Raw genomic sequence first — 16,232 nt, forward strand, 5'->3', positions numbered from 1 at the left:
ACTGTATTTGTATTATTCACATGTGAATAATGCTGTATAATAGACTGTATTTATGTTATTCACATGTGAATAATGCTGTATAATAGACTGTATTTATATTATTCACATGTGAATAATGCTCTATAATAGACTATATTATTCACATGTGAATAATGCTGTATAATAGACTGTATTTATGTTATTCACATGTGAATAATGCTATATAATAGACTGTATTTATATTATTCACATGTGAATAATGCTCTATAATAGACTGTATTTATGTTATTCACATGTGAATAATGCTGTATAATAGATTGTATTTATATTATTCACATGTGAAAAATGCTGTATAATAGACTGTATTTGTATTATTCACATGTGAAAAATTCTGTATAATAGACTGTATTTATGTTATTCACATGTGAATAATGCTGTATAATAGACTGTATTTATGTTATTCACATGTGAATAATTGTCAGGTTCAAACACTGATGACATCTATTAGACAAGACAAGAGGCAAAGAAATCAAACAGAGACAGAATTAAATTTGGACTCATGAGGAGACACATGGCGACTGTCCTCTCCGAACAGTCTTCAAATATGCTCTCCCACAAGATTGCACTCCTGCTTCTTTATTTGACTTTCCTCCCCCCACCTGCCCACAGCTGCTTCCAGAGGGAAGCGGGTCGTAAACCGCGTTGCCTTCGGTTACCAAATACTTCAAAGACAGTTCGTGAAATACTTCAAAAAGAGTTCCTCTGGGAAGTTTGAGAAGATCCTGCCATCTGTCCGCTTTGAAGTCCCGGTGGAGTTTTACGAGCCTTCTTCCTCTTGGTAGGCCTCAAAAGACATCCCTTTTGTCTTCTTGTCAGGAACACAGTGTAATACAAAGTTATTTTGTGATAACTTACAAACAATTATTCTAACATTTCCCTCCTGTTTATCACAAAAACGTTCCCATAATCTCCTTATCCCTAATAACTTCTTCTTGCGATTTTCAGTTAATGGTTCATTTTCCGAGGACAAAGTTATGTTTACACTCAAAATTGAACATCAATTTTTTTCCTCATAATTATGACATTTCTGGAAACAAATCAGGAACACCATCCAGGTAGGTATTCTCGTCTTCAGATTCATCTTCCTTGTCGTCCACCAGGAAGTAGACCTGAACAGCTTTATCATAAATAATAAATGATCACCTGCTGGGCTAATCGCTGTGGTAATCAGACGGTTAAACAGAGAACAGACAGGAAAGGCAACAACATCCACACAACGTCAGTATTGCTGAACACGGCCATAGATACCAGATACCAAAGACTTGTATTTGCCAAACACGTCCAACCACCCCTCCCACATAGATGTATTTATGCCAGAGTGCTCTTTCATTTTTTACCGTTGAGGTGCGCAGGCCTCCCAGTGCTTTGGTCAGGCTACTTTCTGCATCAGTGCAGTTTGGTACAAACATGCAACACTGTTCACCAAATATTGCTGGTTGGTGGTAGCGGGGGTGTATATTGCAGCCCGGAAGAGTTAGGGCTGCATGGGATTCTGGGTATTTGTTCTGTTGTTTATGTTGTGTTACTGTGAGGATGTTCTCCCGAAATGTGTTTGTCATTCTTGTTTGGTGTGGATTCACAGTGTGGCGCATATTTGTAACAGTGTTAAAGTTATTTAGCACAATATATTTATTTAGTCAGATTTATTATATTTTAGAAAATTGTAATATATTTCTTAAGTCATATTTTATTTAGTCATATGTAAAATCAGGGCCGACCCGTGGCATAGGCCGTATAGGCAAATGCTAAGGGCGCCGTCCATCAGGGGGCGCCACGCCAGTGCCAGAAATGTTGGAGGGAAAAAAAAGGGAAAAAAGTTGGTACTATTATTTCTAAATACAAAAAATAATCCCACGTTAATTAAAATGCAAAGTAAAGCCTATTTAATAGAAATATTATTTTTTACAACATTACGCCCCATCCCCCATCCCCCCGCACGGTGCGCCCCTCCCTTCCCGTATCATGACTCTTACCACATCAAAAAATCAACACAAGATGTCAAAACTGTCAGGTGCCCAGGGAAGAAAAAAGAGAAAAGAAGAGGAGGAGAAACGAGAAAAAGACAGAGGTAGCAGGTAGGTAACGTTAGCCTACATGAAATTATTTGTCTGTTACAGAATGTGATAGTAACCTGGCTTTTTTCGCATTAAGCTAATGTTACATGATTCGGCAATTGCTAATCAATAAATAGCTAGTTCTGTTTTAACGTCGGGTTAATATTGTGGAGGGGGCTAAATTGTTATGGAAAATAATAATGTAACGTTAGGTAATTACAGTACTCCCACCTTACATTCCTCAGGGACATTTGTATTAGATCTTTTAAGCAGGTGTTTTTTGTTGACATTGTTATTGCCTTCTGGTTAGCTAATGTTTGCCCTGCAGGTAATAGTCACTTTTCCACCCCTTTATATATTAGGTATGGTTGTAAGCCTAATTTTTAAAGTGCACATCATTAATGTTAATTAAGCAATATCACATGAGAGGGAATGCTGTTTTTTTAATTTGAGCACTGCTGTGATTCGGTTAAAGATAATCATAAGATAACATTCTCATATAATATGTTAATTTGCTTTCTTTAAGTAAAAAAAAAAGGTCAAAGATAAAGCTATTCGGTTTCTTGTGAGTATATACACTTCACTGCCGATGTGGGGGGGGCGCCACCTAAAATCTTGCCTAGGGCGCCAGATTGGTTAGGGCCAGGCCTGTGTAAATTAATTAGTTTAGTCACATTTTATGTCTTTTATTTAGTTACATTGATTTTATTTAGTCACATTTAATATACTGTAGTTATTTAGTCATGTTTATTATATGTATCTAGTCACATTTATTGTATTCAGACATTGAATATACTGTAGTTTAGTCACATTTAATATATTTCATCTCATTCATTTTATTTTCGACAAATGTATTATGTTTAGTCATATTTAATTTAGTCATGTAAAATAATTATGCACATTTTTCTATGTTTTTATTTAGTATATTTTAGTCACATTTAGTATATTTTATTTAGCCCTATTTAATATATTTTATTTAGTCCTATTTCATATATTTTTAGTCACATTTGATATATTTTATTTAGTGATATTAGGTATGTAGTATATATTATTACGTCATGATTTAAAAACAATGTTTTTATTTAAGATGAGCTTTAAATGAAATTCAAATAGTTCAGATTATTAACTGTCTGAATATATTTTTAATTTAAAAAAAAGAAGATAATATAAGATTTATTTGTTCTGACCTGCAGTGTGCTCAGCTTCTTCCACGTGCATCTGAACACAACACACGAACATAAACACAATAAGTACACACATCATGTACAAATGTTACAAAGTTCTTACTTGTGCCTGGCAGGAGGTCCAAAAGAGGAGCAGAAAGAGTGCAGAACTTTCCATAAAGATTGTTGACATTTTGCTAGCAAACATTTTCTTTTAGACTTGCTAACGACGTAAAACAGGAAGTGACGTCACTTAAGTGCTTATCAGCTGAAGCTTATCAAGGAGGTGATTGTTTGTGGTGGTGCTTGCTTCTTCCACCAGGGGGCGTCATTGCACCTTTATTTTATTAACTTTACTGTGGTTGTGCTTGCTTCTTCCACCAGGGGGCGTCATTGCACATTTATTTTATTAACTTTACTGTGGTTGTGCTTGCTTCTTCCACCAGGGGGCGTCATTGCACCTTTATTTTATTACCTTTACTGTGATGGTGCTTGCTTCTTCCACCAGGGAGCGTCATTGCACCTTTATTTTATTACCTTTACTGTGATTGTGCTTGCTTCTTCCACCAGGGGGCGTCATTGCACCTTTATTTTCTTACCTTTACTGTGATGGTGCTTGCTTCTTCCACCAGGGGGCGTCATTGCACCTTTATTTTCTTACCTTTACTGTGATGGTGCTTGCTTCTTCCACCAGGGGGCGTCGTTGCAACTTTATTTTATTACCTTTACTGTGATGGTGCTTGCTTCTTCCACCAGGGGGCGTCATTGCACTTTACTTTATTACCTTTACTGTGATGGTGCTTGCTTCTTCCACCAGGGGGCGTCATTGCACCTTTATTTGCTTAACGATATCAAACATTTACGTATATTTGACATTAATTAATGTATTCTTTTTAGGTTGATTGGCAACACTTATATAGTAACAGATACTTTGATGTAAAGGTGCTTACATGGCTAATGCTAACATGGCTAATGTTAACAGACATCGATATCAAGGTGCTAACATGGCTAATGCTAACAGACACTTCGATGTCAAGGTGCTAACATGGCTAATGCTAACAGACACTTTGAAGTTAAGGTGCTAACATGGCTAATGCTAACAGACACTTCAATGTTAAGGTGCTAGCATGGCTAATGCTAAAAGACACTTTGATGTCAAGGTGCTAACATGGCTAATGCTAACAGACACGTCGATGTCAAGGTGCTACCATGGCTAATGCTAACAGACACTTCGATGTTAAGGTGCTAACATGGCTAATGCTAACAGACACTTCGATGTTAAGGTGCTAACATGGCTAAAGCTAACAGACACTTCGATGTTAAGGGGCTAACATGGCTAAAGCTAACAGACACTTCGATGTTAAGGTGCTAACATGGCTAATGCTAACAGACACTTCGATGTTAAGGTGCTAACATGGCTAATGCTAACAGACACTTCAATGTTAAGGTGCTAACATGGCTGATGCTAAAAGACACTTCGATGTCAAGGTGCTAACATGGCTAATGCTAACAGGCACGTTGATGTCAAGATGCTAACATGGCTAATGCTAACAGACACGTCGATGTTAGGTGCTTACATGGCTAATGCTAACAGACACTTTGATGTAAAGGTGCTAGCATGGCTAATGCTAACAGACACTTCGATGTCAAGGTGCTAACATGGCTAATGCTAACAGACACTTCGATGTCAAGGTGCTAACATGGCTAATGCTAACAGACACTTCGATGTCAAGGTGCTAACATGGCTAATGCTAACAGACACTTCGATGTCAAGGTGCCAACATGGCTAATGCTAGCAGACACTTCGATGTCAAGGTGCTAACATGGCTAATGCTAACAGACACTTCCATGTCAAGGTGCTAACATGGCTAATGCTAACAGACACTTTGATGTCAAGGTGCCAACATGGCTAATGCTAACAGACACTTCGATGTCAAGATGCTAACATGGCTAATGCTAACAGAAAGTCAAGGTGCTAATATGGCTAATGTAAACAGACGGTCAAGGTGCTAACATGGCTAATGCTAACAGACACTCAAGGTGCTAATATGGCTAATGTTAACAGACAGTCAAGATGCTAATATGGCTAATGCTAACAGACAGTCAGGGTGCTAATATGGCTAATGTAAACAGACGGTCAAGGTGCTAACATGGCTAATGCTAACAGACACTCAAGGTGCTAATATGGCTAATGTTAACAGACAGTCAAGGTGCTAACATGGCTAATGCTAACAGACGCCTCGATGTCAAGGTGCTAACATGGCTAATGCTAACAGACACTCAAGGTGCTAATATGGCTAATTCTAACAATTAGATTTAAAGGTGCTAACGTGGCTAACACTAACAGAAACTTGGATGTAAACGTGTTATACTGGCTAATGCTAATGTTTAGCAACTTGAGGGTTCCTGGTTCGTATCCAGCTTCTGTCATCCTGGTCACGGCCGACGTGTCCTTGGGCAAAACACTTCACCCACCTTGCTGCTGCCGGGTGGTGGTTAGCGCACTTGGAGGTAAGGGTGCTATGGTGGCTAATGCTAACATCCAGCTGTCACACAAACAGGCTGTAGACGTTTATTGAAGTCACATGACAACAACAACAACCACGGAGCTGGTCTTAATAGTTTTTGTTCTCAGGTTGTCCAGGTCTTCAAGGTTGGGGAATGGTCAGCGAGGCTCTGCATTGTCTCTGGAATCGTCACATATGAGTCTGGCTTAGTCAGGACTAGGCGGTCTAAACGGGCGAGTCAGGTGCGCTGAAGGATGGCGTCAATGCTGGCCTGGACCTCGGCCATCTTCTTGAGCACCTCGTGGACCTTGTCCTCGTCCATCTCCACACACACAAACTGAGAGTCCTGGAAGACAAAAGTTAAAGTTCCTCAGCTGGGTCGTACCCTGGTGTCTTGAAAAGGTCTCACCTGGCCGCCGCTACCGCCCAGCTCCATCTCCATCAGAGCCAGGGGGCCTCTGCCGGCCGCCGTCTGGAGGTCCACCCTCCAGGACAGACCCCTGAGTCCAGGCTCCCAGCGGCTGTGGGACAGCAGGCTCTCCCTCACGCGGACACGGTGGCTCTTCCAGAAGCGAGCGAGGGCGGCGGCCTGCTCGGGGTCGACGCCGCCCGCCCCCTGCTTCCTAGTCTGGGCGGTGAGAAAGGCCTCCAGCTGGGCATGGTCCATGTCGGCCGTGGCGATGGACTGTGAGGACGGGCAGATGTCTGCGTTCAAGTCTAAGACTAGATGTGACCAGTCTAAGTCTAAGACTAGATGTGACCAATCTAAGCCGAAGACCAGATGTGACCAATCGAAGTCTAAGACTAGATGTGACCAATCTAAGCCGAAGACCAGATGTGACCAATCTAAGTCTAAGACCAGATGTGACCAATCTAAGTCTAAGACCAGATGTGACCAATCGAAGTCTAAGACTAGATGTGACCAATCTAAGCCGAAGACCAGATGTGACCAATCTAAGTCTAAGACTAGATGTGACCAATCTAAGTCTAAGACCAGATGTGACCAATCTAAGTCTAAGACCAGATGTGACCAATCTAAGCCGAAGACTAGATGTGACCAATCTAAGCCGAAGACCAGATGTGACCAATCTAAGCCGAAGACCAGATGTGACCAATCTAAGTCTAAGACCAGATGTGACCAATCTAAGCCGAAGACTAGATGTGACCAATCTAAGCCGAAGACTAGATGTGACCAATCTAAGCCGAAGACCAGATGTGACCAGTCTAAGTCCAAGACTAGATGTGACCAATCTAAGTCTAAGACCAGATGTGACCAATCTAAGCTGAAGACCAGATGTGACCAATCTAAGTCTAAGACCAGATGTGACCCATCTAAGTCTAAGACCAGATGTGACCAATCTAAGTCTAAGACTAGATGTGACCAATCTAAGCCGAAGACCAGATGTGACCAATTTAAGTCTAAGACCAGATGTGACCAATCTAAGTCTAAGACCAGATGTGACCAATCTAAGTCCAAGACTAGATGTGACCAATCTAAGCCGAAGACCAGATGTGACCAATCTAAGTCCAAGACTAGATGTGACCAATCTAAGTCTAAGACTAGATGTAACAATCTAAGTCTAAGACTAGATTTGACCAATCTAAGTCTAAGACTAGATGTGACCAATCTAAGTCTAAGACTAGATGTAACAATCTAAGACTAGATGTGACCAATATAAGTCTTAGACCAGATGTGACCAATCTAAGTCTAAGACTAGATGTAACAATCTAAGTCTAAGACTGGATGTAACAATCTAAGACTAGATGTAACAATCTAAGTCTAAGACCAGATGTGACCAGTCTAAGTCTAAGACTAGATGTAACAATCTAAGTCTAAGACTAGATGTGACCAGTCTAAGTCTAAGACTAGATTTGACCAATCTAAGTCTAAGACTAGATGTGACCAATCTAAGTCTAAGACTAGATGTGACCAATCTAAGTCTAAGACCAAATGTGACCAATCTAAGTCTAAGACTAGATGTAACAATCTAAGTATAAGACTAGATGTAACAATCTAAGTATAAGACTAGATGTAACAATCTAAGTATAAGACTAGATGTGACCAATCTAAGTCTAAGACTAGATGTGACAAATCTAAGTCTAAGACTAGATGTGACCAATTTAAGTCTAAGACTAGATGTGACCAATCTAAGTCTAAGACCAAATGTGACCAATCTAAGTCTAAGACTAGATGTAACAATCTAAGTATAAGACTAGATGTAACAATCTAAGTATAAGACTAGATGTGACCAATCTAAATCTAAGATTAGATGTGACCAATCTAAGTCTAAGACTAGATGTGACCAATCTAAGTCTAAGACTAGATGTGACCAATCTAAATCTAAGATTAGATGTGACCAATCTAAGTCTAAGACTAGATGTGACCAGTCTAAGTCTAAGACTAGATGTGACCAATCTAAGTCTAACACTAGATGTAACAATTTGGGCGGTGGCTCTTATTAAAGTACTATCTATCTATCTATCTTTTAAACCACAAAAGTCAGATTGAAATTTCTCGCACAGTTTGGTGCAAGCCAATAAACTACAGGGTGTCCAAATTACCTTGAAATCAGGTAAACACTTTTTAGGCCGGTGTCAAATTTAAACAGGATTGTTGAAAAAAACATGGACGCTGTCCAGGAAATTGGTTAGTAACACCGTCTAATTTTTTAATTACCAAAAAAAACGTCATTTATTAATGCATTTTAGGCAACAGGAAGTCAGGCGCATGCGCACTAGCGTCGTTAGGCCTGATAATCATGGCGGACTAACTACACGGACTTTGCTGCGGAGATTTCCCCTCAGAAGCTTGGTTTAACTTCATTTTCCCTGGCTTCTCTGTGCGTTTAAGAGGGCACTGCAGAGTTTGGATGGAGACAGGTGTGGACAATATTGTCCCCACACTAAAAGTATACAGAAAACTATTTGATGTTGCTTTTTTTTTTTAAAACAGCGTCCTGCTGTGACTGAGAGTTAATAATGTGAGGAAACATGCAACAACGTTGTCACAACTTCTTTATAAAGTCTTTACTTTGTTTACTGGGATGTTCACTCCTTTATGTAACTGTATCAGTGTTCAAATAACATCAATACCAGCTATAATGTTTTGTCATCTCATCCAACTGAACGCAGGCTGTGAAGATTGTGTATTCGAAGCGAGAGGTGTCACTCCTCTTTATTTATTGTTGGCCAAACTGTTGCACTGAACCACAAGGGGGCGTTGGAGAAGAACAAAGCTTGTTTATTAGACTTCATCTTCATTAACCAAACTGCTTTGTGTTTTATTTTGATATCAAAAAGTAATTTATTTATTTTTTGCATTACTTGTGTTTTTTTTTTCATGTTTCATATTACTTCAAAAAACATTCATGTGACATAGCACGTTGTTAGTGATTTATTGTGTAAAGTTAATTCCTATACGTCATATTTCTGCTCAAACTCTTGATGGATACAGCATCTACATGTACATTTACATGTACATAACTTAAAAACTAATAATACATTTAAAAGAGATACCTCCCTTTATCAAAATGTAGAAATAGAGATAGAGGCATCATGAAATGACAAAAAGCTGACATGTTTATATTGATTATTTAAAAATAACAATAATAAAAAATATATATATATATAATTATATATATATATATATATATATATATATATATATATATATATGTATATATATATATAAATATATAATAATAATATATATATTTATATAGCCATAAATATATATATATATCAGGGGTCACCAACCTTTTTGAAAGCAAGAGCTACTTCTTGGGTAGTGATTAATGCGAAGGGCTACCAGTTTGATACACACTTATATAAATTGCCGGAAATAGCCAATTTGCTCAATTTACCTTTAACTCTATGTTATTATTAATAATTAATGATATTTATCTTTGTGGAAACACTGATCATCTTAATGATTCCTCACAATAAACATATATAGAAACAGATAAATATCAATATGCAACACTTTATTTTTATATTTTCTCTAAGTGCACATTTTTCAAATTGAACATTTTGAAATGATCACTTCTAAGACAGTCTTGTGAAATCACAATACCCCATTTTAACTAGCTAGCCACTAACATTTTTGAACAAATCATGAATTACTTTGCACCATGTTTGTACAAATAATAACTCATGTAAAATACAAAAGTCAACTCTCAAATTTTTTAAATAAATCATGTCACACTTTGAACTGGACACCAAATCTGTTATCTGTTTCGTTGTCAGTTAGTGAAGACCATTAAGTCTTTAAAATACTTTCTTGGATTTTTAAATTTTTTTTGAGTTTTGTCTCTCGGAATTAAAAATGTCGAGCAAAGCGAGACCAGCTTGCTAGTAAATAAATAACATTTAAAAAATAGAGGCAGCTCACTGGTAAGTGCTTGTCAAGTGTTTTGCTTTTTTCACTGTGCTTATCCCACACTTGAAGGGATGTACCAATGCTGAATGTACCAATGCTGAATGTACCAATGCTGAATGTACCAATGCTGGATGTACCAATGCTGGATGTACCAATGCTGAATGTACCAATGCTGGATGTACCAATGCTGAATGTGGCTTCTGGATTTCACTCAAAAGACCAGGGGCCGTACTTATCAAGCTTCTTAGAATTACTCCTAAGAAGTCTGCTAAGAGTTGACTTAAGAGTAAATAAATTCTTGGCTGAAAGCTGCACTTAAAAGTTAGTTATCAAGCGTCTTACTCACACTTTCAGCGAAGTGTAGGACTGAATCTTAAGTGTCACACTCAGAGCTGAATTACGACATTACTATGTGCCGTAAACGGAATTTTAGGTGACGTCATTTCTGTGTCCATAGAAATGACCAATCACGGAAGGGAATCCGTTGTCTAAGAATAAAGAAATATCTTGGAAATATTTAAGTGGACAATGGGAGTGTATATTTTGACAATAAACTACAAAATAATACAAAACAAACTAGTAGCACTCACGCTACCGCTCCCTCTCTTCTCTCGCCCACACACTCACTGACGTCACTCACCTCACGGCCACACACATACGCTACTGTCATAACATTTTCTTTCCAATTCATTAATTAGGCAACTGATTTGAAACTGGTGTGGGTGGCTCTATATATACTAGCCCACTGCAGACACATGCAGAAATCAACAAGGAATCGAAAAGTATTAAATCTGTGACAAAAATAATATCCGCTCTGTCTAAACGATACCGTTTGATCAGCTGCTCGTCATCAAAAAAAAACAAAACATTTTTCCGTTCCCTGAACGTTCGCGCACGTCTCTCTCGCCTCAGTGCCACCCCCTGCTGGCAACTCCTAACCACTTAAGACACCTCTGAAGGTCTCTTAAATATCGTGGAGAGTAGGAGTGATTCTTAGACTTAAGAACGTTGATAAAAAGCTTTTATTCTTAAGTTTGAGGGTAGGACTAAATTTCGCAAATTCTCAGGACTTAAGTGTAAAATGGCACTCTAAGAAGCTTGATAAGTACGGCCCCAGACCGTAGTTACTTTTTTCCTTTTATTTTCCTTTAGTTTGCAAGTTTTTCCAACGAAGAAACAGCTTCTTTTTTCTTCTTTAGTCTTTTTAGCAGTCTTTAGCAGTGTTAGTAGACTTTAGCTGTCATTAGCTGTCTTTAGTAGCCTTTAGCTTCTTTAGTAGTAGTAAGGACAAAACACCACAAGATTAACATGCTGTAAAAAATCAATCAATTATCAATACCATGATTTACAATTATTAATCAGGCTATCAAACACTTAACAATTAAATAAGTGCAAGAAAATGGATTCATATTTTCCCTTTAAGTTCATTCAGATTTTAAATAAATTGTCTCAACATAAATGCACCAAGATACGTATAAAATACATTTAACAGCAGAAACACAATAGATAAATGCAGCAGAAATACATAAATACCTAACCAATTAACCACCTATTTTAGATACATATTTAAAATCTATATCCAATATAAATATATTATTAATTCAGCAGTGAAACACTCAATCTCAAACCAAACCTTTCTCCACTCTGCGCTGGCGTCTTTTGTCCTCCTTTATTTGACACAGCTGTCTAATTACCGGGCTCGCGCACCAGCAGACGAGACGGGAGCGCGCCGCGTTATACCTGCGCGTGAACGTCAACTGATAATAATGCCGAATTATATACATTTCCTGGGGTTGCCTAGGTGAATAGGGATGTGGATGTGCTCTAAAATAAAATGTAATTTTATTAAGTGGGGTTTGGCTGGTTGCCAAGCAGCCGCAGTTACGCGCTCGCGCATCAGCTGACGAGAGTGCTGCTATTTGAGCTATTTTTAGAACAAGCCAGCGGGCGACTCATCTGGTCCTTACGGGCGACCTGGTGCCCGCGGGCGCCGCGTTGGTGACCCCTACCCTAGAACAATCCGGATGGTTCTTTTCCTCTTTGGTCCGGAGGACAAGACGTCCACAATTTCCAAAAACAATTTGAAATGTGGACTCGTCAGCCCACAGAACACTTTTCCACTTTGCATCAGTCCATCTTAGATGAGCTCGGGCCCAGCGAAGCCGGCGGCAGTTTCCGGGCGTTGTTGATAAAATGGCGTTGGCTTTGCATAGTAGAGTTTTAACTTGCACTTACAGATGTAGCGACAGACTGTAGTTACTGACAGTGGTTTTCTGAAGTGTTCCTGAGCCCATGTGGTGATATCCTTTACACGCTGATGTCGCTTTTTGATGCAGTAGCGCCTGAGGGATCCAAGGTGCGTAATATCATGGCTTACGTGCAGTGATTTCTCCAGATTCTCTGAACACTTTGATGATATTACGGAGCGTAGATGGTGAAATCCCTAAATTCCTTGCAATAGCTGGTTGAGAAAGGTTTTTCTTAAACTGTTCAACAATTTGTTCAGGCATTTGTTGACAAAGTGGTGACCCTCGCCCCATCCTTGTTTGTGAACGACTGAGCATTTCATGGAATCTACTTTTATACCCAATCATGGCACCCACCTGTTCCCAATTAGCCTGCACACCCGTGGGATGTTCCAAATAAGTGTTTGATGAGCATTCCTCAACTTTATCAGTATTTATTGCCACCTTTCCCAACTTCTTTGTCACGTGTTGCTGGCATCAAATTCTAAAGTTAATGATTATTGGCACAAAAGAAAATGTTTATCAGTTTGAACATCAAATATGTTGTCTTTGTAGCATATTCAACTGAATATGGCTTGAGAATGATTTGCAAATCATTGTATTCCGTTTATATTTACATCTAACACCATTTCCCAACTCATATGGAAACGGGGTTTGTACATCCTCTCAAATATTCATTCTTTATTATCAGAGGAGTGAAATATGTTGTTGCGTTTTCCCAAATAAAGAGCAGAGAAATGTGTGCTAAAAGCTTTTTTTAATGCTGAGCAGAATCAGAAGTTTACATGTTGATCAATGTTAGCATGCTAGCGTTAGCATGGAAGCAAAAGCTGATCGTCAAAAGACGTTTGGTTTTTTTCGGCTCGCCCAATTGGTCGATGTCGACCTCGGCGCCGCCCCCCAGGGAGATCAGCCGCGCCCACGCTTGGCCCCGCCTCCTTTGTCTGTCTTCTTGCCCTGCTCATTTTGGTAGCAGTGAGGTGTGACCTCCCCCCCCCCGCCGGAACAGCCTACACACATCATCTTCTGCCCCTCCCTGTCGCAGCGGAAGATGTTCCCGAGGCCGCCTTTGCCGAGATGGTCTCCCAGTTTGCTGAGCGCGGCCTTGAGTTTGTCGGCCTCGATGGGGTCTTTGCCTTTAGGCTGGAAGACCTTGGAGAAGACCATGACGTGCTGGGGCCACTGATTGATGTTCTCCACCAGCTGGAGGATGTTCAGCGCGCTGTTCTCATGCGTGCATCTGTCTGTGCACGGCGAGGCGAAGACGTAGAAGAGCATCAGATCCTTCTTCTTCTTGCCAACCGCCCACGTCTTGAAGGTGTTCAGAACGCGGTACTCGGCGTGGTCCGCTCGGTTGTCATATATGTAGTTGGGGCACTCATCCTTTACTTGCTGCCAGGTCATGGAGGACTGCTTGCACACCTTCAGAACATCTTCCCACGGCACCTTATCATTGGGACACATGGTGAGCACGTCGGGCCACCGCAGGAGGGTGGCGGCCACCACGTGCTCGTCCTCGTAGACGCGGCATTTCAGGATGGCGTTCTTGATGTTGTCACCCGGGTCAGGTATGGCGGAGACGTCATATTGACCGTTACGACCCTTGGGGACACGCACGGTCAGACTGAACATGGGCAGCTTGATCTTGTGCTGTTCCCTAGGAGACCGAGACCGCACGCACACACACACACACACACACACACACACGCACACACACACGTATTAACCATGTGACCTTTGCTCCAACACCAATAGTATTCTTGCCATAACTCACCCATCCAAGTGAAGCCTGCAGGTGTGGGAACACAAAAAAAGAACTATCATAAACAAACAAGTATGACAAACAAACAACAATAGTAAACAAACAACAACAGTAAACAAACAACAATAGTAAACAAACAGGAAGTAAAGTACCTTTGGAAGACTTGTTCAACAATTTTGGCAAGGAAGTTCTGGTCGATGGCCTGGGTCTTTGTTGCCATGACAACCACAATAAGTGCCAACAACCGCCAGCGCACATCAGCCATCTACACACACACACACACACACACACACACAAACAAACAAACAAACAAAATGTGTTATTGCTTGAAAGTTTCAAGAAGGAAACAAGAAATATTGGACCCACCTTGTTGGACCTGGTTGCCGATAATGAAGATGATGATGATGTTTTCTGCTCACAGATCAAACCTCAAAGAGGAACTCACAATGTTGCTTAACAACTCATTACACACACACACACTTGTGTCCCCCACTTAAATGCATTATATATATATATATGTATATATATATATATATATACAGTATATGCATATATATATTGTGACAGCTCTGTGTCGCAGGGTTCTTTCCAGGACCAACAAACTGTGGCCAGGCGTTACCAAGTTCAATGTTTTTATTTTTCTGTCCAGTTCAAAAAGTCTTTCTCCTTCCCTGCTCCCTCGCCTTCCGGCTTCTCTCTGGCTTTTCAGCTTCCGCTCTGCGGTCACCAACGCTGCTAATAAAGAGACAGGTGATCAGATAACTCGTTCCAGCTGAGATACCCACTCACCTGTCATCTGCTTCACAGCCGGCTCCTGCACATGCCCCGCCCATAGGCGACACGTGGACCACGCCCCCTCCACATGCCTCCACCGCCAGTCTCAGGCCGGCAGCCGTCCGGCCGCGCCCACTCCCCCCGCAGAGGGCCGCGAGAGGAAGTCGGCCACGGCCATCAGCGCCCCTGGCCTGTGGACCACCTGGAAGTTGTAGGGTTGCAACGCGAGGTACCACCGGGTGATCCTCGCGCTGGCATCCTTCATGCGGTGGAGCCATTGGAGCGGTTTGTGGTCCGAGCAGAGGCTGAAGGCGCACCCCAACAGGTAGTACCGAAGGGCCCCGACCGCCCACCGGATGGCGAGGCACTCCCTCTCTACCGTACTGTACCTCGCCTCCCGGTCCGAGAGTTTTCGGCTGATGTACAGGACGGGGCGGTCGACGCCCCCCACTCGCTGGGACACCACCGCCCCCAGCCCCCTGCCCGACGCGTCCGCCTGCAGACAGAAGGGGATGGCAAAGTTAGGCATGCACAGTACCGGCTCCTCGCAGAGGGCTTTCTTTACCATCTCAAACACCCGCTGGCACTGCTCCGACCACTGGACCAGTTCTGGAGCCCCTTTCCGGGTGAGGTCAGTCAGTGGGTCCGCAAACCGGGGAATGAACCGGCGGTAGTAGCCCGCCAGCCCCAAAAACTGCCTCATCTCTTTTTTTGTCTTGGGAGGTGGACAGGCTGCGATAGCCGCCGTCTTGTCCATCTGCGGCCGCACCTGCCCCCCCGCCCCCCAAGTGGTACCCCAGATACTGTACCTCCCTCCGGCCAACTGCGCACTTCGCCGGGTTGGCGGTGAGCCCCGCCCGCCTCAAGGACTCGAGCACTGCTCCCACCCGCCGCATATGTTCTTCCCAGCTGCCACTCTGGATGATGACGTCATCCAAATAGGCCGCAGCGTATGCCGCGTATGCCGCGTGCGGGCGCAGCACTCGGTCCATGAGACCCTGGAACGTGGCGGGCGCACCGAACAAGCCAAACGGAAGTGTCACGAATTGGTATAAACCTTCCGGAGTGGAGAAGGCCGTTTTTTCCCGGGCCTCTGGTGATAAGGGAATCTGCCAGTAGCCCTTGGTTAAATCCAGCGTCGTGAAAAAACGAGCAGTGCCTAGCCGATCCAGGAGCTCGTCGACCCGAGGCATTGGGTACGCGTCGAACCGTGATATTTCATTCACCTTGCGGTAATCCACACAGAAGCGCACCGACCCATCCTACTTCCCTACCAGAACGATGGGGCTGCACCACGCACTGTGGGATT

At 41.9% G+C, this 16,232-nt stretch overlaps 2 protein-coding genes and 1 long non-coding RNA gene across 3 annotated transcripts; all 3 read right to left on the minus strand.

The window, feature by feature from the left end:
- Positions 1–598: 598 nt before the first annotated feature.
- LOC133633469 (uncharacterized) lies at positions 599–3,479 on the minus strand. The gene is made up of 3 exons (XR_009821761.1): positions 3,381–3,479; positions 3,281–3,311; positions 599–847 (listed from the first exon to the last, which is right to left on the minus strand). It is a non-coding gene; the product is annotated as an uncharacterized LOC133633469 (long non-coding RNA).
- A 2,344-nt stretch (positions 3,480–5,823) lies between these two features.
- Positions 5,824–6,445, minus strand: LOC133633470 (COMM domain-containing protein 1-like). Its single transcript, XM_062026000.1, has 2 exons — positions 6,173–6,445; positions 5,824–6,109 (listed from the first exon to the last, which is right to left on the minus strand). The coding sequence occupies exons 1-2, from the start codon at positions 6,428–6,430 to the stop codon at positions 6,002–6,004; spliced, it is 366 nt and encodes a 121-aa protein (XP_061881984.1). The 5' UTR covers positions 6,431–6,445; the 3' UTR covers positions 5,824–6,001.
- Positions 6,446–13,127: 6,682 nt separating this feature from the next.
- LOC133633471 (uncharacterized) lies at positions 13,128–14,640 on the minus strand. The gene is made up of 4 exons (XM_062026001.1): positions 14,516–14,640; positions 14,302–14,414; positions 14,162–14,176; positions 13,128–14,044 (listed from the first exon to the last, which is right to left on the minus strand). Exons 2-4 carry the CDS (start codon positions 14,412–14,414, stop codon positions 13,297–13,299), a joined length of 876 nt encoding a protein of 291 aa, XP_061881985.1. The 5' UTR covers positions 14,516–14,640; the 3' UTR covers positions 13,128–13,296.
- Positions 14,641–16,232: the final 1,592 nt, after the last annotated feature.

Source organism: Entelurus aequoreus, linkage group LG18, assembly GCF_033978785.1.
Source record: "Entelurus aequoreus isolate RoL-2023_Sb linkage group LG18, RoL_Eaeq_v1.1, whole genome shotgun sequence".
Lineage (NCBI taxonomy): Eukaryota > Metazoa > Chordata > Actinopteri > Syngnathiformes > Syngnathidae > Entelurus > Entelurus aequoreus.

Coding starts and splice junctions, on each gene's coding strand:
- LOC133633471 (XM_062026001.1), bottom strand. CDS start 14,414: ATGGCTGATGTGCGCTGGCGGTTGTTGGCACTTATTGTGGTTGTCATG.
- LOC133633470 (XM_062026000.1), bottom strand. CDS start 6,430: ATGGACCATGCCCAGCTGGAGGCCTTTCTCACCGCCCAGACTAGGAAG. Junction 6,110..6,172: donor TGGGCGGTAGCGGCGGCCAG/GTGAGACCTTTT, acceptor TTTGTCTTCCAG/GACTCTCAGTTTGTGTGTGT.